Source organism: Rana temporaria, chromosome 3 (genome assembly GCF_905171775.1).
Source record: "Rana temporaria chromosome 3, aRanTem1.1, whole genome shotgun sequence".
Lineage (NCBI taxonomy): Eukaryota > Metazoa > Chordata > Amphibia > Anura > Ranidae > Rana > Rana temporaria.
In genome coordinates this window covers 387,347,052-387,369,634 of record NC_053491.1, presented here as the reverse complement: position 1 = coordinate 387,369,634, position 22,583 = coordinate 387,347,052, and the positions used below count along the sequence as shown (strand labels likewise).

Here is a 22,583-nt window from a genome sequence, read left to right as displayed (position 1 = left end):
TGAACTCACCAGAGCAAGTAAAAAATCAGACCATAAGCAGGGAATCAATGCCAGATGAGATAAGGCACTCGACATCAACCAGGGAGATGGTAAATTGCTAAAAGTTCCAACTCAGATAAACAAACAAGAACAAGCCCACATGGCATAATTCCGTTTATTTAAAACCAAAGGAGCCACCACTTAAACAATCCCCTCATAAAATGCACGTACTTGAGTATAAAATATTAAGGCAAGTAAACCTGCACTTCACCGTCTCCTCCACGGGGAGAATTGCCAGTCAGGCCTCGAGATGAATGCAATGAACGAAACACTTCCCGCTTCCGGGTTAGGCTGCGGTATATACGGTAATTGGAGTCCATAGTTTGCACACCTAGAGTCCAATTAATGAAATAAGTTTGGTTTATAGCTGCTTTGATCTGATAAAAGACACTTAAACATTTTAAGATTGCTGTTGATAAGAAGCCTCAGCTGATGTGAACCATGCCTAGCAATAAGGAGCTCTCTGAAGACATACGATAAAAAGTAGCTAAACTACATAAGGCTGGAAAGGGTTACAAAGCAATATCAAAGTGTTTAGGCATCTATTAGAAAATGTTCTATCAATGGAGACAGTTTAGTACTATGGCTTATTCCTATAAGTGGGTACTGTGCTAAGATGACTCCCCTGGCACAATGCAGAATCCTCAATGAGATACAGAAGAACCCACAAGTAACAGCTAAAGGCTTGAAGACATATGGAACTGGCAAACTTCCCTGTTCACGAGTCTACCATATGAAAGTCTTTGAACAATGCAGTCGGTCCATGGTAGAACTCCAGATGAAGCTGCTACTCTCAAAAAAAAACATTGCTGCTCACCTGAAGTTTGCCAAAGAGAATCTTGGCAAACCACAACACTACTGAGAAATTGTTTCTTGGACTGATCAAGCAAAAGTTGAATTGTTCACAAAGATTACTCAGCACTATGGACCTAGCTTACCAACCTCAAAGCATCATCCCAATGGTGGAGGGAACTTCATGATTTGGGCTTGATTCTTGCTTTGGGGCCTAAACCACTTGCCATCATCCAAGGGAAAGTTAATTCTCGAGTTTACCAAAATATCCTACAGGATGATGTCAGGGTGGCTGTCCACCAGCTGAAGCTTGGTATAAGTTGGGTGATGCAGCAGGACAATGACCCTATGCATCAAAGTAAATCCACGCAGAGCGGATTCATAAAAAGAAAATGCACCCTTATTTTGTAGTGGCCCAGTCAAAGCCCAGACCTTAATTCTATAGAGATTCTGTGGAATAACCTTAAGAGAGCCATTCACACCGGACCTCCTCCAAATGTGTCAGCTGAAGCAGTTTTGTAAAGAGGATGGTCAAAAATTCCTCCTGAACATTGTGCAGGTCTGATCCAGAGATACCGAAAGTGCTTGCTTGAAATCATTGCTGCCAAAGGAGGTTCAACCAGCTTTTAGCGCTAACATTCACTTACTTTTTCCTCCAATGCTATGAATGTTTGATGAGTGTGTTCAATAAAGATACAAGAAATTAGACTTGTTTGTGTTATCGGCCTAAGCACATTGGGCCAGATTCACATAAAATTGTGGCGGCGTAACGTATCGCATTTACGTTACACCGCCGCAAGTTTTACGGGCAAGCACTTGCCTGTAAACTTGCGGCGGCGTAGCGTAAATCCGTCCGGCGCAAGCCCGCCTAATTCAAATGGGGCGTGTATCATTTAAATTAGGCGCGTTCCCACGCCGAACGTACTGCGCATGTTCCGTTTTGAAATTTCCCGCCGTGCTTTGCGCGAAATGACGTTGCACCGACTTAATCTTTTGAACGGCGACGTGCGTTGCGTCCTTTCCTATTCACGGACGACTTGCGCAAAAACAAAAAAAAATGTAAAATTCGACGCGGGAATGACGGCCATACTTTAACATGGCAAGTCTAAATATAAGCTACGAAATAGCAGCCGTAACTTTACGCCGGGAAAAGCCGACTAGCGACGACATAAGAGAATGCGACCACGCGTACCTTCGTGGATCACCGTAAACAGCTAATTAGCATACTCAACGCGGGAAAACAACGCAAACTCCACCCAGCGGGCCTCGAAGTATTACACCTATGATCCGAAGCCGTACGCCTGTGGGATCGAAGGCAGAAGCCGTCGTATCTTGGTTTGAGAATTCAAACTGAAGATACAACGCGGCAAATTTGAAAATACGCCGGAGTATCAGTAGATACGCCAACGTATTTCTACTGTGAATCTGGCCCATTGTGTTTCTTTTTGTTGTGACGAGGATCAGATCACAAGAGGTTCACATACTTTTCCTTGCGCATATATATATATATATATATATATATATATATATATATATATATATATATATATATATATATATATATATATATATATATATATATATATATATTTGTGTGTGACATCTATCTCTATCTCAATTTTTTTTAATTATTATTTAATCAACACCTTTCATCATAAGGAAATGTCTCCTCTCCCCAGTGGTCAGACTGCAATATTATAACTTTGTAACAATTCCCAATGTGAAATGCACAAACACCAGGACTTAGACTTGGTTCACTGCAAATCCACTGCGGGTTCCCGCATCGCACCTAACTCTCAGGCAGTTCACACAGCCTTACGCAAACCGCTGGGAGTGTCAATACAAAGTTAATGACACCCCCGGATCCGTTTGTATATCGCAGTGCAAACTGTCAATTTAGACAGGAATCGGATCGCATGGGTGGACCAAAAAAGGGTCCTGCACGACTTTGTATTGCTGAATTCGCATTCAGACCAATCTGTATGGCTGATTTTTCCATCGCACAGACATCGCATGTGATTTGCACAGCAGTGTGAACCCAGCCTTACATGACTGTATCATCTCTGAGCCATCATCTAGGAAATTGGTGCTGACCCTGAAAGATGAAGAACTTTGTAGCAAATCACAAGATCTGAGGCTGATCTGTGTTAGACCTTAATGTGATCATAGCCCTAACAAAAAATAAATACTACCAAATTAGTAACAGTTTTTTTTTTTCCTTGCCTCCACATAATGTCTTGCTTGATTTCCATTGTCTCAAGGACAAATGGAGGTGTGAATCTCCCCAGCGGGGATACAGACCGCAATAAAAATATGCCAGAGCCTTGGCACATTTCATCTAAAACTACACTTACAAATGTATTTTTATGTGCATCTAAGCATATTTGCATATTAATAATAATAATTTCTGTATCATTCAGTGTCAGAATCTTGGCAAGCTCACAACAGTCCAGCTGGGACATGACAACTCAGGACTTTTGGCCAAGTGGCTGGTGGACTGCGTCATGGTCAGAAACGAGATAACGGGACATACATACAAGTAAGCAATACGTTGATCTGATCATTTGTCATCAATGGGGTTGGGGTAAAGGATGCTGCCTGCTTATCTCTAGGTGCTCATGGAATGTGTTTAAGAAATACACAATTCCATATAATTTCTTGTGCTTGAAAGGTACAGAAAGTCTCACCTTCAGGTTATACTGCCACCTACAGATGGATTGAACACGGTCAAACAAAAAAGATAAGCCAACCCTGGATAACCCCTTCCACTACCAGCTTGCCTCCGTTTTTTTTGCTAGTGTTCTAGGAGAATGAACTTGGCTGAGAAAATACTAACTTAATTTTGCTAGCATCAGATTTTTTTTTTTATTCAATCATGACTTTTTCTACATCACTGCTAAAGCTGATCTTTCCAATTTGCATCTATCCAGCATGGCCTTCCTCAGCCTGGCTCATATAGTGCCATGTCTGGACCATACTGAGCTAGACTTTGTGGGGATACCCTGGAAGAGACGTCCTGTCACTGGGTTCTGCATATGGCACTTTTTTTTAGATTTTTTATTTTTTTTTGGTAAAAAGGTAGCTGCAGAACTTATCCCAGGTTCAGAGCTATTGGCATTGCCTCAGCACTTGCCTTGCCCCTTAAGACTTGCTCTGTGAGCTAGCCAGTTGGTCAAGCATTGGTAGCTACCTTAACCCCTTTCCGGCCGACAGTATGCATTTATGCGACCTCACTGAACTAGGCTTTTTGTCCTTGCTCCCAGCACAGAGACCAGGCTTTTTGTGGGAGCCCTGGGTCTTGTACTAAGGTTCGGGACCTGGATCTCCCGGTTTCTGGTCACCTGATTGCTGTGATAGCCTCTGATTTGCTATCACAGTGATCAGCAACTGTGCAGCCCACCCCTGTATTTGCTTTCCTTGCCTTGTATCTTTCTCCTTGCAGTGTGTAAAAAAAAAAAAGTAGTAATATAAAAAAATAAAGTAAAAATATCTGGATGAAGGTTTCATCTAGGTCAGTGCCAGGGTTATTGTTTGGATCAGGTAAGGGTTAAAGGTCATAGTCCAGTTTATCTTGGGCAGGATTTTTTTTTTTAATTGGTATTAGTGTCAGTATGTTTTTGGTAGGATAAAAAAAAAGCAAAATGTGCACTATTGTTTCTGTGCTGTACCACGGGTACAAGCCGCAACTAACATACACATATGTGGTATTGCTGTGATTGGGTATTCTTGCATAGTGAAGCTTTACTTAATTTACTAAGCTCTAAAGCAACTGCACTTTGCAAAGTGCACGGTCTATTTTGGCTTTAGTAAATTGACCCTATTGTGTTCTCTGAATAAACGGGTTTGGGAGGTGGAACAGTGTGGTGACATCACACTTTTCACCTTGTCCAGTCAGAGAATGCTTTGCAAAGCATTATCTGAATGGCTCCCTGCGAAGTGTCCGACCTCCTGTGTTCAGAATGCAGAAGGGAAACTGATCAGCTCGGGATGCGGACGAAAGAAGAGATCACTGGAGTATTGGTGTCTGCTTAAGTGATTTCAGACTTCCAGAGGCATCAGCCAGGTAAATACACAATTAAGGCTCACCACCTTGGAAGACGAATAAAACAAGAAATTGGTTGCACACTGGCACTCCAAATTATCTTGCTGTCATCTTTATTGTTAAAAGGGTCAGACACATGCAGGCAATGGTAGATGCGTTTCACAAGCGATAGCTTGCTTGTTCACAACAACAAAAAAAGAGCCGTTAGGGGATCCATGCTGCTTCTTCTTCTTCTTAGATACAGGGCAGTGAGTGAGTGTTGGAAAGGCAGTGTTGTCAAACAGGTGAAAATATAGGCACAAAGGAAACTAATGCAGCCACATCTAAGCGGCAAAATATATTTATTTATTTTTGGGTTTAGATATGTATGAAGATCCTTTGTGGCCAACGGCTTCCAGTTGCCCATGTCTGATTCAGCTGTTACTGAAAGTGATATCTCCCCCTTCCTTCCAGATTCCCGTGTGGTCGTTGGTTAGGAAAGGGAGTAGATGACGGAAGCTTAGAAAGAATCCTCATTGGTGAACTGATAACCCCAGTATCGGATGATGATCTCAGCAAGCAGAGCCGTACTCCTCCTCAGCAGAAATCCCCCACAACGGCTCGTAGGCTAAGCATCACCTCCCTCACCGGAAAGAACAGCAGTAAGTATTGTTTGTAGAATTATTATTTGCTGGAGAAGGAATTTTTATGAAGTATTTATAGTAGTTGTAAAGCTTCAATTCATCAAACAGACCACTGGCATGTCATTACATTTCTGTGCTTGTTGCAGTGATCTAAATAATAAAAATTGCTTTATTTAGTACTTTTTCTTTTTTTTTCACCAGCAATTTTCCTGCTGATCGGAACAGAGAGTTGCTGGTGGGCATGTTACTTATCAGCACTTGTATCATCATAAGTACCCTGCTGGGGCCTGCATTTTATTGAAAATTTCACAACCATCGTTACAATATTTATGTAACACACAGTAAACTAACATTGCATGTCAACCTGAATACCACCATGCGGAACATTCTATGCCCTCGTAATGGCATAATGTAGTGCATACAGTACAGTTTAAAATGGCTTAAAGATAGTCAATTGCAGTGTAGGTGATGAAAGGTGTAGGTCAGGGATATGCAATTAGCGGACCTCCAGGTGTTGTAAAACTACAATTCCCATCATGCCTCTGGGTGTCATGCTTGTGGCTGTCAGAGTCTTGCTATGCCTCATGGGACTTGTAGTTCTGCAACAGCTGGAGGTCCGCTAATTGCATATCCCTGGTGTAGGTGATGAAATTATAATTCCCATACCCACAGTTCTTTTTAGGGGTTATATATTACAAATATCCACATAGTAAAAATTAAACATGCTCAACAAATCCAGAGTTACATGCCATATACCCAAGCCCTATGAAATGTTCCAGGCACATCCTGTTAGGCATGGATATATTTTTCAATGTGAAGCATACTCTTAAAGAGGAAGTAAACCCTGATGGGTTTTACTTCCTCTTTAGCCCGCTGTAAAGCCTGCAAATAAAAAGCATAATGGGCTAGTATGCATTGCATACTAGCCCATTATGTGCCACTTACCTGCAAAAGAATCCAGCGATGTCCCCTGTGTAGGCAGCGTCCATCTTCTGTCCCCTCTTCCTTCCAGGCTTCGGACTCCGCGTGACATCACTTCCGTGTATGCGCACGGGAGCCGCCATTTATGGCACAGGCTGGGGAAGAAACGGCACTTAGTTTAGTTTCTTCCCCGCGCATGCGCCGTTAACATTTTCTGGCGGACTACAGGTGAAATATCTCATAAACGGCGCACGTTTAGGAGATATTTCCACTACCTATAGGTAAGCTTTATTCTAGGCTTACCTATAGGTAGAAGTAGTCAAAAGGGGTTTACAACCACTTTAAGCTTGGTACACACATCAAGAAAATCGGACGAATATTATTTTTTATTTATTTATTTTAGTTTTTTTGGCATGCTAGTCTTATATTGAAAATGAAGAGGTTACTCAACTTAGGAAAATTCTCGTACGACAGAATACAACTTTGGAAGTGATGTGTTTTAATTTTTGTAATGTATGCTTTTGTTTCCGACCATGCGTAGTCTTGCTCTTACAATTTTTTTTTTTTTCGGGTGAAGACTGTATTAAACGAAAATCGGACATTGTGTTCATTTATGATAAACATTTTGTAGCTTACACCTTCAGGTTTTGTCATTCAAAAATTTAGAATCGGCTGTTGAAAGCACTATACGAACGCTATACTAACGATCACATAATCAGCTGATGATTCGTCGTAGGAAATTTTACTTCTGATTTTCTTATTGTGTTCGGATGTTCCATAGAATATTAGGACCTGGCAGTGGCCTGTGGCACATTGACACACCAAGTATCGAGGTTCCACAATACCAGAATTGTGTGTTCATGCACAGAGAAACCCCTGAGCATGCACAGATGTGTTGCAGGTAGCTGCTGGTTCTTAAAGACGCACATACAAGACATTAGCGATGTCAACACGGGCGAGGAGGGATTGGGTGAAAATACCAGGGACCTAAATTCCTCTTTTAATAGAGAAATGTGGGATTTCAAAATGACAAACCTATTTACTAACCTAGGTGGATGCAGCTTTGATCCAGTGCTGCTTCTGTCTCCTGCTGCCTCTACACTGAGAACTGAGTGATCAAAGACTGCTGATCGCTCAGTTCTCTGTCTTAAAGGGTCACTAAAGGAAAAAAAAATTTTTAGCTAAATGGCTTCCTTTACCTTACTGCAGTCCTGGTTTCATGTCCTCATTGTTCGTTTTTGCTTTGATGTTGCTGTAATTCCTCTCTGTTATGGACACTTCCTGGTTATCGGTTTCCTGATCACCACAGTACTGGGAGATTTCTCACTGTGGTGACTAATCAAGGAGGTGTGATTACTGTGTGTCTCAGCACCAATCCAGTTTTGTTTTACAAAGCATCACTGCCCTCTGGCTCTGTACATCAGAGAACCAGGAAACAACCGCAAAAACAAAACTAAACTGTAGGTACATTATATGATTGATTTTTATCTATTTTTAATCATTTTTAAAAGGAATCGGTTAACTATTGGGTCTCTATACCCTGTAAACAGTCATTTAAAGGAATTTTGTTTTTTAGCTGAGTGACCCTTTAAGTGAGCAGAGAGCTGGTCACTGTCAGTTACCGGCTGTGTGCGCTGCCCCTCCAGTGTTCACTGGGCTGTGGATGGGGCAGGAAGGCTGTCCCAGGCACTCAGCGGCATGCGGAGAGGCCGATCCAGCAGCCGCTCGGGCATCTTGGTGGATAACGACATTAACGTTGGGATCCCTCCAGAGCCTTGACTGACTGAGTGATGTCAGCTGACAGTGGGCTTTAGCCCGATGTTGGCTGAGTCTGGGTCACAAGAGAGCAGACCCACAGAAGTAGGGCCAAAAGAGCTTTGTCCCTTCTCCTTTAAAGAGGAAGCAAACTTTATTTACTGACTTTTACCTCTAGGTAGGCCTATAATAAGGCTTACCTATAGGTAGTGTATATATCTCCTAAACCTGCCCCGTTTAGGAGATATTTACATTACTTTTCTGGTGCATGTGCTCTGAAGGAACGGCTACCCGTGCTGTTCCTTCAGAGCCCTGTGCCGTGAATAGTGGCTCTTGCATGCATGCATGGGAGTGACGTTATCTTGGTTTCGGCCAGTCACAGAGCCAGAGCCCATGAACCCGGAAGCAAGGTTGGAGCCCCTGCAGCGCTGACATTGCGGCGCTGAAACGGCGTAGTTTCTAGGCAAGTTTCTCATAATGTGCTAGTATGCGATGCATACTAGCACATTATGACTTTACTTTTCAGGGGGGGGGGGGAAACATCCAGCGGTATACAACCCCTTTAAAGGGGTTGTAAAGGTACAATTTTTTTTTTTTTCCTAAATAGCTTCCTTTACCTGTACCTGTGCAGTCCTCCTACACTTGCCTCATCCTTCGATTTTGCTTTTAAATGTTCTTATTTCTTCTGAGAAATCCTCACTTCCTGTTCTGTCTGTAACTCCACACAGTAATGCAAGGCTTTCTCCCTGGTGTGGAGTGTCGTGCTCGCCCCTTCCCTTGGACTACAGGAGAGTCAGGACGCCCACTAACACACAGCTCCTTTCTCTATCTGCAACGTAGAGAGCATCCTGACTCTCCTGTAGTCCAAGGGAGGGGGCAAGCATGACGCTCCACACCAGGGAGAAAGCCTCGCATTACTGTGTGGAGTTACAGGCAGAAGAACAGGAAGTGAGGATTTCTCAGAAGAAATAAGGACATTTAAAAGCAAAATGGAAGGATGAGGTAAGTAAAGGAGGACTGCACTAAGGTAAAAGAAGCTATTTAGGAAAGAAAAAATGGTACCTTTACAACCCCTTTAAGCACACCAGTTTTTGACCTCTCTGAAGCGTACGCAAGAGGTCGGAACCTCCCATGTTTATTTTTTTATTTTTTTTTAAGGCAACTGAACACCAGCTTGTGGCAATATTATGCCACTTACAAATGCACTGGTGGAGCTTTGTGCTTTTGCACGCCTTGTTGGTTAGGAGCATCATGTGCTGCATATTCTAAATTTAGAAGACTTGTGCAAGCTTTTGCTTACACAACCCTGTTAATTCCGTCATTTGTGTTAACCAGCCCAACTGATTTATTGTGTAATTGACCTTTATAACAGTAATTCAGCGCAGGTGCTGATTGCACTGCATGACATAGGAATCTCCTTTTGAACCAATCTGTGTTTAAAAGACAACAATTTAAGGGGGCAACCATATAAAATATAAAAAAATAGTATATAAATATTTCTAACATTACACGTCTAATGCCTGCCTGCTTGCTGAAAAATCCAGTGTAGTGCCCCTTTAATTTAGAGCTCTTTATCCTGTGTTACAGAGCCAAATGCTGGTCAAATCCAAGAGGGAATTGGAGAAGCTGTGAACAATATCGTGAAACACTTTCATAAGCCGGAAAAAGAGGTAACAATTGATATAGCTGTTATGTGTTGTCAGCGGAGGGTGTAAAAGATGAATGTGTGTTAGACATTGTGTGACCCTTTACTGCAGTAAAGGGAAATGAGCAGAAAAGTCTCGTTATGCAATTCCCTATTTAGAAAATGAAATCCTTCCTGGCCTGAAAACGCCAGTCTTCTTAGACTCTGGATTAACCTACTTGTCGTGTGCTCACTAATTGCTCTGACCCTTAAGGCCTTTTTTTTTTTTTTTTTTTAATTCAGTTTTGTATTGCTAAAATATTATTCTATCGGGGGGGGGAGTGGTTGCAATATGGCATAAGATGGGTAAGAGGGCAAGAAAAGTGGTGAGATGGCAATAAAATGGGAGCGAAAAATAGGCACACTGCAGGATGGAGGCAAGGGAGAGAATGTGCACTGCAGGATGGAGGGAAGGGAGAGAGTGCGCCCTGCAGGATGGAGGGAAGGGAAAGGGTGTGCCCTGCAGGATGGAGGGAAGGGAGGGGGTGCGCCCTGCAGGATAGAGGGAAGGGAGAGAGTGCGTCCTGCAGGATGGAGGGAAGGGAGAGAGTGCGTCCTGCAGGATGGAGGGAAGGGAGAGAGTGCGCCCTGCAGGATGGAGGGAAGGGAGAGAGTGCGTCCTGCAGGATGGAGGGAAGGGAGAGAGTGCGTCCTGCAGGATTGGAGGGAAGGGAGAGAGTGCGTCCTGCAGCATGGAGGGAAGGGAGAGAGTGCGTCCTGCAGGATGGAGGGAAGGGAGAGAGTGCGTCCTGCAGGATGGAGGGAAGGGAGAGAGTGCGTCCTGCAGGATGGAGGGAAGGGAGAGAGTGCGTCCTGCAGGATGGAGGGAAGGGAGAGAGTGCGTCCTGCAGGATGGAGGGAAGGGAGAGAGTGCGTCCTGCAGGATGGAGGGAAGGGAGAGAGTGCGTCCTGCAGGATGGAGGGAAGGGAGAGAGTGCGTCCTGCAGGATGGAGGGAAGGGAGAGACTGTGCGTCCTGCAGGATGGAGGGAAGGGAGAGACTGTGCGTCCTGCAGGATGGAGGGAAGGGAGAGGGTGCGTCCTGCAGGATTGGAGGGAAGGGAGAGGGTGCGTCCTGCAGGATGGCGGGAAGGGAGAGGGTGCGCCCTGCAGGATGGCGGGAAGGGAGAGGGTGCGCCCTGCAGGATGGAGGGAAGGGAGAGAGTGCGTCCTGCAGGATGGAGGGAAGGGAGAGACTGTGCGTCCTGCAGGATGGAGGGAAGGGAGAGACTGTGCATCCTGCAGGATGGAGGGAAGGGAGAGAGTGCGTCCTGCAGGATGGAGGGAAGGGAGAGAGTGCGTCCTGCAGGATGGAGGGATGGGAGAGAGTGCGTCCTGCACGATGGAGAGAGAGAGGACCGTGCGCACTGCAGGATGGAGAGAGAGAGGACCGTGCACACTGCAGGATGGAGGGAAGGGAGAGTGCGTCCTACAGGATGGAGGGAAGGGGGAGAGTGCGTCCTACAGGATGGAGGGAAGGGAGAGAGTGCGTCCTACAGGATGGAGGGAAGGGAGAGGGTGCGTCCTACAGGATGGAGGGAAGGGAGAGAGTACGCACTGCAGGATGGCGGGAAGGGAGAGGGTGCGCCCTGCAGGATGGAGGGAAGGGAGAGGGTGCGCCCTGCAGGATGGCAGGAAGGGAGAGGGTGCGCCCTGCAGGATGGCGGGAAGGGAGAGGGTGCGCCCTGCAGGATGGAGGGAAGGGAGAGGGTGCGCCCTGCAGGATGGAGGGAAGGGAGAGAGTGCGCCCTGCAGGATGGAGGGAAGGGGGAGAGTACGCCATGCAGGATGGAGGGAAGGGAGAAGGGTGCGCACTGCAAGATAGAGGCAAGGGCAGAAGTGCACTGCAGAAAGGAGGGCGCAGATTAGCATCATGTTTTGTGCTGAATCCAGTTTATTACAGTGAAAGGATTTCAAATGGTGTCAGGACAGTAGGGGAGAGAAATGAAATTGATATACAGAAAACACAGAGCAGTTGTACACAGCAGTGTAATCATGACTGAATGTCCTCTTGTATGTCATTGCCGAGCTGCAGAAAGCGCCCTTCCTTGTCAGCTGCCGTTTTCCATTGCGGGCCTGCTGCACTAATCCACATTAGCAGCACCTCTTTAAAGCCTCTTATGTGATTTGTTTCCCTGCAGAGAGGCAGTTTAACCATCCTGCTGTGCGGAGAAAATGGCCTAGTTTCAGCCTTGGAGCAAGTCTTCCATCATGGATTTAAAACAGCCCGCATGTTCCACAAGAGCATCTTCATCTGGGACTTTATAGGTAAAATCGGAGGCCCTTCCTTCTCCAACGATAACAATGCTTCCTGTGCTCTTGTTCTGTAAACCGTTTCCCTAAATGCAATTGTCAGGTCCATGTTATTTCACCTTGGCTATGTCTTGATTGACAGGATGAATGATTGTGCGTTTGTGGGAGCAGCTAAACTCCATCAGTCAGCGTAATCTGATTACTCCAATTACAAGCTTCATTTTGTAAACTGCTGTATAAAAAAATCCATACACTGCAAAAACGTACACAAGAGGGCATTACCATAAATAACCATTTATTGAAATCACATAACCGTGTTATACTCACAAAAGTAGGAATAAAATCAGGCTTATCATATACAATGCTCCAACTGGTGAGGCGGTGACCCTATGGCCACGCGGTGAAATGGCTTGCGCGTTTTGGGGGACAGACCCCCTTCCTCAGACCTAACTCCCACCAAACAATGAAACACTATTTGAGAGTTTCCACACCGAGGACACGTCTCCAAACGAGCTGCTGGGCGGGGGCGATCTTAACCCTCTCATCGATGCCCCCTGAACACCATTTTATAACAAAAAGTTATTAAATGTGCAATATATGAAAAGATCGATGGATGAATCAAAAAATAATATATGAACAAAATATCCCTGTGACCATGCACAGGCACCCATACACATGTAAATGTTTGCAGTGTTTGGAAGGACCGCCCCGTGGGAGGAGGGCTACCTCGCTGAAACAATTGCTTATCACAGCCCTGTTTGGGGAAATCCTGGGATTGAGCGCTAAAAACCTTCATGCTTTAAAGTGATTGTTAAAAAGACTAAAAAAAGTATCTGCTCCGTGCAGTGGTTTTGCACAGTGGCCCTGAACCTCCTCTTCTCAGGTTCCACACCGGTGATCTTGGCTTCTCTTTGGCAAATGCCCACCATAGGAAGCCGCTTCTATGGGGGCATTCATGTGCTGGCTTGCTCCCAAGCCCCGCTGCCTGTGTCTATAGACAGCGGGACTTGGTACTGCTCCCTTGTCGCTGGCTTTGATTGACAGGGCCTGTGAGACCAGGAAGTGAGGGGGAAAAGAGCCACTGCCGATGGGCACAATGTGTGAAAGTTGAGGGAGTAAGTACAGATACCTCTCATTCCCGCTGACAGCCGGTGCTCTTCTCCACTGTGATGGATCAGATGATGATCTATGTCAGGGATCCTCAAACTACGGCCCTCCAGCTGTTGCGGAACTACACATCCCATGAGGCATCGTAAAACTCTGACATTCACAGACATGACTAGGCATGATGGGAATTGTAGTTCCTGAACAACTGGAGGGCCGTAGTTTGAAGACCCATGATCTATGTTGTCCAAAGATGGGCCCTTGCCGTTTTCCCATACAATGGAAGCCTGCTGGTCCTGCATTGTACTTGCTGATGTCAGAACTGGGACCGGGCAGTGAAGTGAAGCTGTTTTCGGGGACCAGTCACTCAGAGAATGGCGCCTGTGAGAGTGAGGACTACTGTAAGGTAAGTACAGTGCCTTGCGAAAGTATTCGGCCCCCTTGAACTTTGCAACCTTTTGCCACATTTCAGGCTTCAAACATAAAGATATAAAACTGTAATTTTTTTTTTTGAAGAATCAACAAGTGGGACACAATCATGAAGTGGAAGGAAATTTATTGGATATTTCAAACTTTTTTTAACAAATAAAAAACTGAAAAATTGGGCGAGCAAAATTATTCAGCCCCCTTAAGTTAATACTTTGTAGCGCCACCTTTTGCTGCGATTACAGCTGTAAGTCGCTTGGGGTATGTCTCTATCAGTTTTGCACATCGAGAGACTGACATTTTTGCCCATTTTTCCTTGCAAAACAGCTCGAGCTCAGTGAGGTGAGTTTGTGAACAGCAGTTTTCAGTTCTTTCCACAGATTCTCTGTTGGATTCAGGTCTGGACTTTGACTTGGCCATTCTAACACCTGGATATGTTTATTTGTGAACCATTCCATTGTAGATTTTGCTTTATGTTTTGGATCATTGTCTTGTTGGAAGACAAATCTCCGTCCCAGTCTCGGGTCTTTTGCAGACTCCATCAGGTTTTCTTCCAGAATGGTCCTGTATTTGGCTCCATCCATCTTCCCATCAATTTTAACCATCTTCCCTGTCCCTGCTGAAGAAAAGCATGCCCAAACCATGATGCTGCCACCACCATGTTTGACAGTGGGGATGGTGTGTTCAGGGTGATGAGCTGTGTTGCTTTTATGCCAAACATAACGTTTTGCATTGTTGCCAAAAAGTTTGATTATGGTTTCATCTGACCAGAGCACCTTCTTCCACATGTTTGGTGTGTCTCCCAGGGGGCTTGTGGCAAACTTTAAACAGCACTTTTTATGGATATCTTTAAGAAATGGCTTTCTTCTTGCCACTCTTCCATAAAGGCCAGATTTATGCAGTATACAGGGACCGATTGTTGTCCTATGGACAGAGTCTCCCACCTCAGCTGTAGATCTCTGCAGATCATCCAGAGTGATCATGGGTCTCTTGGCTGCATCTCTGATCAGTCTTCTCCTTGTATGAGCTGAAAGTTTAGAGGGACGGCCAGGTCTTCGAAGATTTGCACTGGTCTGATACTCCCATTTCAATATTATCGCTTGCACAGTGCTCCTTGGGATGTTTAAAGCTTGGGAAATCTTTTTGTATCCAAATCCGGCTTTAAACTTCTCCACAACAGTATCTCGGACCTGCCTGGTGTGTTCCTTGTTCTTCATGATGCTCTCTGCGCTTTAAACGGACCTCTGAGACTATCACAGTGCAGGTGCATTTATACGGAGACTTGATTACACACAGGTGGATTCTATTTATCATCATTAGTCATTTAGGTCAACATTGGATCATTCAGAGATCCTCACTGAACTTCTGGAGAGAGTTTGCTGCACTGAAAGTAAAGGGGCTGAATAATTTTGCACACCCAATTTTTCAGTTTTTTATTTGTTAAAGTTTGAAATATCCAATAAATTTCATTCCACTTCATGATTGTGTCCCACTTGTTGATTCTTCAAAAAAAATGACAGTTTTATATCTTTATGTTTGAAGCCTGAAATGTGGCAAAAGGTCGCAAAGTTCAAGGGGGCCGAATACTTTTGCAAGGCACTGTATTGTGGAATACAGGTCATACATGTTAACGGTTCTATACCATTTTATGGAAATATATTATGCATAAACTTTTGTAATTTTATACTAACATTTTGTGTACTCTCCTCACCTGGTGTTAAAATAAAGTGGCAACCGTTAAGTCTTTTTTTCTGCCCTATTCTGTTTTCTGTTGTTTGACTGACTGTGGTGCCACGTAAAGGGCCACTTTACTATTCTGTTCTTCAAAGGTCTCCAAGAAAATGAATTTTGCAGGGAGTACAACATTCCTATTTTCTTTCTTGTCCATTGTGGGACACAGGAAGTCATGTACTGTAGTATTTTACTGGTGTCCAAACCTCCTGTAGGAGGCAGTATAAGCTGACGGTGCATGGCTTCCTGTGTCCTTCAAAGAACTTCAAATTTTTTTTTTTTTTTACAGTGAGTGCATATATCTGATTTTTTTTAAGCAGTAGGTGTACTTCAAATATGCTTCCAGATATTTAACTCACTTAAAGCAGCTTGCAAAAATTGTTAATAAAAAAAGCAGTCCTTTTATTCTCCTTCTGATTTCTAGCACAGAAAGTTTATGTGCAATGCTCAATTGGCCCTCAGGATAGGCAGACTGTATATACAAGAGGAGAAATATTGCATGGCTCTCTTCAGGTTTAGGAATACAGTTGTGTACTCCAACTGCTAAGAACTGGATGGATCTTTTTTTTTTTTTTTTTTTTTTATCAACTATACAACTGTTTTTTAAGTTTAGGTTTTTGCTGCCCCCTGCAGGCAGTTCAAATAAACCAAATGTCAGACATCTGCTCTCTTCCTGATGACTAATAGCAAGTCCCAGTTTGACATTTTATTAAATGTCACTTTTTCCTGAGCTCCAGAGAAGGAAGTCTGTTCCTTTTGTCCCGATCTGTCAAATGGCAGTGCAGTTTACACGTCATACATGTATGCTTTTTCAGCTTCGGGTCTCTTGTGGTGTTTAAAATGTGGTGCACTATTTATCACTTAAAAGGTGAACTCTAATGGATTGTTAAAACTGCTTTTTTTTATATATTTCATAAGTTATACAGTGTTTCTTTATGGTCTAATTTTTATGTTTGTTTTTCTCACACAAGTCTAATATGTGGATGATGATACTTTGAATTCAATATCAAAATATACTCTTCTGGCTGTAAACAAATCATCTCCTGTTTTAATGAGCAATCACTTTCTGTTATAACAGAGAATGCTGATTTTGTACTTGTTCAAAATTTTGTGGGAAAAAAAAAAAAAATTGAATAGAAAGCTGAACTTTGATTAAGGTTACTCTGATTTTCCTGCACACTCTGTGTATTGGAAGCTTCATTGTGTCAGATAGAACCCTACTAATTTCTTGGCTGGAGGACATCAACATCACCTCCGTTTTCCTCACTATCCTTACTGTCCCTGGTGTGATGGAAGTACTAAAATGAATATTTTGTGTTATGATTACTTTCCTCCTGAGCTACTCAAATGTTACATATGCATGTGTGAAGATATATACTACAAGTGTTATATTCCTTAACCACTTGCCGACCTCCTCATGTAAATATACGTCAGCAGAATGGCACGGACAGGCACATGCACGGGGAGCGATCCGGGACGACGGCGCGGCTATTCGTTTATAGCCGCCTCGTCGCGATCGCTCCCCGGAGCTGAAGAACGGGAAGAGCCGTATGTAAACACGGCTTCCCCGTGCTTCACTATGGCGGCGCATCGATCGAGTGATCCCTTTTATTAGGGAGACTCGATCGATGATGTCAGTCCTACAGCCACACCCCCCTACAGTTGTAAACACACACACAGTGAACCCTAAATGTTACAGCGCCCCCTGTGTTTAACTCCCAAACTTTAACTGTCATTTTCACAATAAAGAATGCAATTTAAATGCATTTTTTGCTGTGAAAATGACAATGGTCCCAAAAATGTGTCAAAATTGTCCGAAGTGTCCGCCATAATGTCGCAGTCACGAAAAAAATCGCAGATCGCCGCCATTAGTAGTAAAAAAAATAAAAAAAATAAAAATGCAATAAAACTATCCCCTATTTTGTAAACGCTATAAATTTTGCACAAACCAACCGATAAACGATTATTGTGATTTCTTTTACCAAAAATAGGTAGAAGAATACGTATCGGCCTAAACTGAGGGAAAAAAATGTTTTATATATGTTTTTGGGGGATATTTATTATAGCAAAAAGTAAAAAATATTGCATTTTTTTCAAAATTGTCGCTCTATTTTTGTTTATAGCGCAAAAAATAAAAACCGCAGAGGTGATCAAATACCACCAAAAGAAAGCTCTATTTGTGGGGAAAAAAAGACGCCAATTTTGTTTGGGAGCCACGTCGCACGAGCGCGTAATTGTCTGTTAAAGCGACGCAGTCCCAAACTGTAAAAACCCCTTGGGTCTTTAGGCAGCATATTGGTCCGGGGCTTAAGTGGTTAAATGAAGAAACAGATGATGTTTTAAAGTTACAATTACAATTCTGCTTGAAATGAAGACCAAGAAGTTACGTCAGATTAAAGGGTTAAAATCTTGGCTCAGGAGATGATTAAGTGAAGACAGCTGGCCCTTTTACTGCACTCCTAAACTCCCTCCTTCCGGCCCATCCCATCAACTGAGGAATGAAGCCCCTGTGAAATTGAATGGGGATCCCTGTATGACACGAGGACATTTGTTTTGAAACGTGTGCAGTGTGCCAGAAACAGATGTCACAGGGGCGTGTAATAAGGGACTGAACTATATGAACTGACCAATCTGTATGCTTTATGTTTGTGATGTCATGTTGTTAATAAAAGGAGCCGCACAGGCTCCACCCAGTCTCTCTGGCTGGAACACCGAAAGTAGCAGTTCTCCCTCTGTTTTCTGCAGACTTTCATGATTTGGGTCAAACGGCAGAAATGGGTTTTGCCCTGAAATTGTGTCAGGGGTCTCATTCTCATCACTGGCCCACACCTTCCATTGATAGGATTTCATGTTTTTCAATCATGGAGGCTCAGCATCACATATCGGTGTTACAGAAATTAGTCTGTATGCAAATACAGCTTGCCCAGGAATGTCCATTCCTCCAAACTTGCTACTTATAACCGCATTTTGTTATTTTCACCCCTCCCCTAAGAGCCAGCCCACTACTTGAAACAGGGCTCTTTAGCGAAGTATTGGGGCAGGGTACCCCCTCCCACCAGTCATAATCTGCCTGCATTGCATAGAGGAGTGTTAAGATCCAGTGATAACTTCACTGGGTCGAAAATTAGGTGTAATTACTATGGAAAGGTTTTATTTAAAACTCTCATTAGCATGTTGATGTAGGTGGAGGGAGGAAACCGATATGGCAAAATATAAACAGATTAAACTTTAGCTTTAACAAAAGATCAGTTTGGTTTTGATTTATCTGTGTGTCTTTTACATTCAGTTTATGAGCTGTTCCTTTTTAAAGCACCATTATTAAAAAGCGACCGATGTGTTTTTTACACAGAGAAGGCCGTGGCTTACTTTGAAACTACTGATCAATTCGGGGATGGTGAGGAAGACCAGCTTCTTCAAATATCGTCCTGCAGAACCTTCTGTCACTACGTTACCTCCATTGTGGCTGCCCCCAGAAATATCGGCAAGGATGGAAAGTTTCAGCTACTGGTGTGCCTGGGAGCAAGGTGAGCTGGTGTATAAGTGTGTGTATTGGGAGGGGGGGGGTTGCAATTTTATTCTACACAATGCAGAAGAAGCTTTGCTACACATTTTTCCAAATAGAAGAGGGCTTGATCATAAAATCTATTAGAAATATGGGTGTCTTATTGATTTAACAGTAGGTAGCGATAGGTTTTAGCATAGGGTGGGGGGGTGATCAATTCCTTTGATCAACATTTCCCCATATTTTTACTTAATAAATAAAGCTGTAGATATCATTAATTCGGGGGGGGGGGGGGGAACAAACTAATCATTTAAAAGAAAAACCTCTCAGAAACAGAACACATAATCAGAGGTAACCTAGCCTTTAGTGAAAACATTTGTCAAAGTGATCAGAAAATCTAAAATTGGATTAGGTTGGCTTTTCCTGTAATGATCAAACTCGCCTATGCCCCCTTTTACCTCTCAAGCTTCACCGTTGGTCCTTAAAGGGGTTGTAAAGGTAAATGTTTTTTCACCTTAATGCATCCTATGCATTAAGGTGAAAAAACATCCGATGGTACCGGCCCAGCCCCCATTTTACTTACCTGACCGTTCTAAATTCCCGGGCGCGTCCCTGTGATGTTCTCGGGTTCCCAGCCTGGCTGTTGATTGGCTAGGCTGGGCGGATTGATAGCAGCGCAGCCATTGGCTGGCGCTGCTGTCAATCACAGCGGATGACGCGGCGCGCTGGGGGGCGGGGCAGAGTGATAGTCGGCTGCTATGGCCGCTGCTGTATTACTGGAACGCGCACGCAAAAGCTTTCCACCATGCGAGCTCGCTCGCATGAAGGTAGAAAGCTTTTGCGAGGAGGAGCCGAGACAGCCTCCGAGGGACCCCAGAAGACCAGGATCGGGGCCACTCCGTGCAAAACGATCTGCACAGTGGAGGTAAGTATAACATGTTATTTTAAAAACTAACATTTTTGACTTTAAAGTTCACCTTAAATAAACAAACAAAAAAAAAAAACATTTTTGGAGGAAAAAAATGCTTATTTTTTTTATTTTTTATGCTGGAGCTTGCAAAAGCATTACATCCACAATCATTAGATGACTGGTGCATTGCCAGGCTCCTGCAGACTCGTTTTTCCAGCTCCTGGGCTTTCAGTTGGTAAGTAGGGATGAGCTTCATATTCGAGTCTAACTCATGTTTGACTCGAACATCGTATGTTCGATCGTTCGTCTAATTACAAACGTTTTGGGCCGTTCGCGCCAAATTCGAGTTACGTTTCACAGCCCATAATTCACTGCGGCATCGCAGTGCATTGCTGGCTGATGATTGGCCAATCATGCACTATGACCCGCATGCTTGGCCAATCACAGCAAAGTCATATGACTAATGCTAAGGTATTGGTCACGTGACCTCTGCCAGATGGGCTTGCGATAGACTTGGTCATCAGGCTTTTTGAAAACCAATGATCTATACCTTAGGATTGGTCACATGACCAGTTAACGGAAGGATGAAGATTTCTCCAAATTAAAGTACATCTAAAGCCTCATACACACGCTTAGATTTTCAGACGACCGCATGTCCTTTTTTTGTGGCATGCTATTCTCATTTTGAAAGTGAAGAGGTTACTCACAATACACATACGACGTCATGTGTTGAATAGTTTTTGTATGTATTCTTTCGTTTCTGAGTAGTCTTGCTCTTAAAAAAAATTTCGTGCGAAAACCATACTAATGAAACGAAAATCAGACGTTCACATCCAAAAAAAATGTTATAGTCTGCACATCCAGCTTTTGTCTGACAAAAAAAAGCGAAATCGGCTATCGAAAGCATCATACTAACGATCCGACAGCTTGTCGTACAAATTTTTCCATCCGATTTTCGTAGCGTGTGTACAGACCTTAGAGCCAAAACTTTTTTTTTTTTTTTACATTTTGGATAGAGTAGGGGCGTTCATATTTTTTCTCAGGACGAACCATCGTACTAATAATCCGGTGTTAGTACAGCGATCTCCTCTGCTGTTCTATTGTGTTCTGACAGGGGGGACGCCAGAACACTCCGGTCAGTGCTCTGTCATTGGCTGAGAGCATTGATCAGGAGACAGAAGCGGGCTGCCATACACACGGGCCGAATGTCGGATGGTTCTTATTGATCTTGACAATATCGCCGGACATTCAACCTGTGTGTACACTAGGATTTAGAGATCCCGCGTTTAGCTGTTACTACTTTAAAGTGGGGTTCATCACATTTACAGTACATGTTTAGAGTTTATAATTGGATCCTCATTGCACACAATGCTATTTTCTCTAAACAAAGTTAAACTGACCGCACCCAAAGGCAGGTAAACACACAATGTGAATGTCACTTTTGAAAAATTATTGCATGCATTTATAAACGTCCTCTAGACCCATACAAATTGCAGGCTTGACAGTGCCAGTGTGAATGAGGCCACATGATCATCATACATGCATTAATTGTATTTTCTGATCAATGTGCAATTTAATCAAAATGATCAAATCAACAATCAATTGGGCATAACTTCCCTTCACATATATTTAGTATTCGATCAACCTGAGTTGAATATCGACTGCTGCATGAACCAGCAGTACTGGAATGCTTTATTTAATTTTTTTTTTTTTCATTTAGGTTATGAGTTTTTATAATAAAAACAAAGATGAAATTAATAACTTAAGATCATATCTTCAAGCTAGCGATTTGAAAGCTGTCCCGCGTGTGTCATATTGATCAATTGGGACCTGCTAATCAATTATTCCTATTTGAAGAGATTGAACAGAAAAATAATTAATTGAAACATGTATGGCCAGCACTAGGGTGATGTTTTCTCTTTTAAAGGTCTTCTGAATATATTTGTAAGCTGCTTAAGATGGTATGTTCATTCCACATGTTCTGACTTTGTCTATTAGGGATCATTTGCTTTCCCAGTGGATTCCCCTTTTGGCCGAATGCCCAACGATCGTTCGGATGTACGAGGAGACGGCGCTGCTACGGGATAACATGATGGTGAATTCTCTGGTCCGAGTGCTGCAAACTCTTCAAGACTTCAACATCGTCCTGGAGAGTTCCCTCACCAAAGCGGTCGATGTGTAGATCTGCTTCTGGGACGCTGTACAATATCGTTCTTTCCCTCTGGGGTTTATTTTTTTGTTGCATTTCCTAGAACTCTGGCCTGCGCCAAAGTGTTTCCCGAGGTGGAACACTGGACTTGGTAGCGAATCACTGGAAGCCAAAATGCGTTAGCATGAGTCGGGCTCTGAATCATGGCATACATTGTCACTTACAGTAAATTTGAATCAGATATTTAGTACAATAGAGTATTTTCCTGTCTCGTGTGTAAATACGACTGTAGTTTTTTAAAGATTCTGACTATATCAGGTAGGTTTACTTAGTACTTTTATTTAACTTTTTTCAGAAACTGTAGAAATACGGTAAGTTTTTTTGCCTATCAAAGATGCATTGGTTTGACAAATAAGCAGGTAGATGCTCATTTGTTTCCATTGCATTAGACATTCTGAGCCAAATAAATCACCTGAGAGTGGCAGCAACTGTCTTGTAAGGTGACGCAGTATTCGGGAGGGAGACTTGATTAATTGCTAAACAGGCATAAATAATAGCTGATGCAAATGTTTTTCCATTCTGGATACAGTGGAGGAAGGGTTAGAAACTATCTTTATTGTATTGCTGTTTCTCCATTGTGGAGATTTTATCCC

At 43.3% G+C, this 22,583-nt stretch overlaps 1 protein-coding gene across 3 annotated transcripts in view; it reads left to right on the top strand.

Moving 5' to 3' along the window:
• Window positions 1–22,187, top strand: part of DENND5B (DENN domain containing 5B) — a 160,031-nt gene extending 137,844 nt beyond the window's left edge. For all 3 annotated transcript variants that reach the window (XM_040345751.1, XM_040345750.1, XM_040345749.1), the window contains 6 exons: window positions 3,252–3,370; window positions 5,327–5,514; window positions 9,760–9,842; window positions 11,997–12,123; window positions 18,719–18,893; window positions 21,780–22,187. In XM_040345751.1, the coding sequence (XP_040201685.1) occupies window positions 3,252–3,370; window positions 5,327–5,514; window positions 9,760–9,842; window positions 11,997–12,123; window positions 18,719–18,893; window positions 21,780–21,963 (876 nt within the window). In that variant the 3' untranslated portion in view covers window positions 21,964–22,187. The remainder of the gene's footprint in view (window positions 1–3,251; window positions 3,371–5,326; window positions 5,515–9,759; window positions 9,843–11,996; window positions 12,124–18,718; window positions 18,894–21,779) is intronic.
• The last annotated feature ends 396 nt before the right edge of the window (window positions 22,188–22,583 follow it).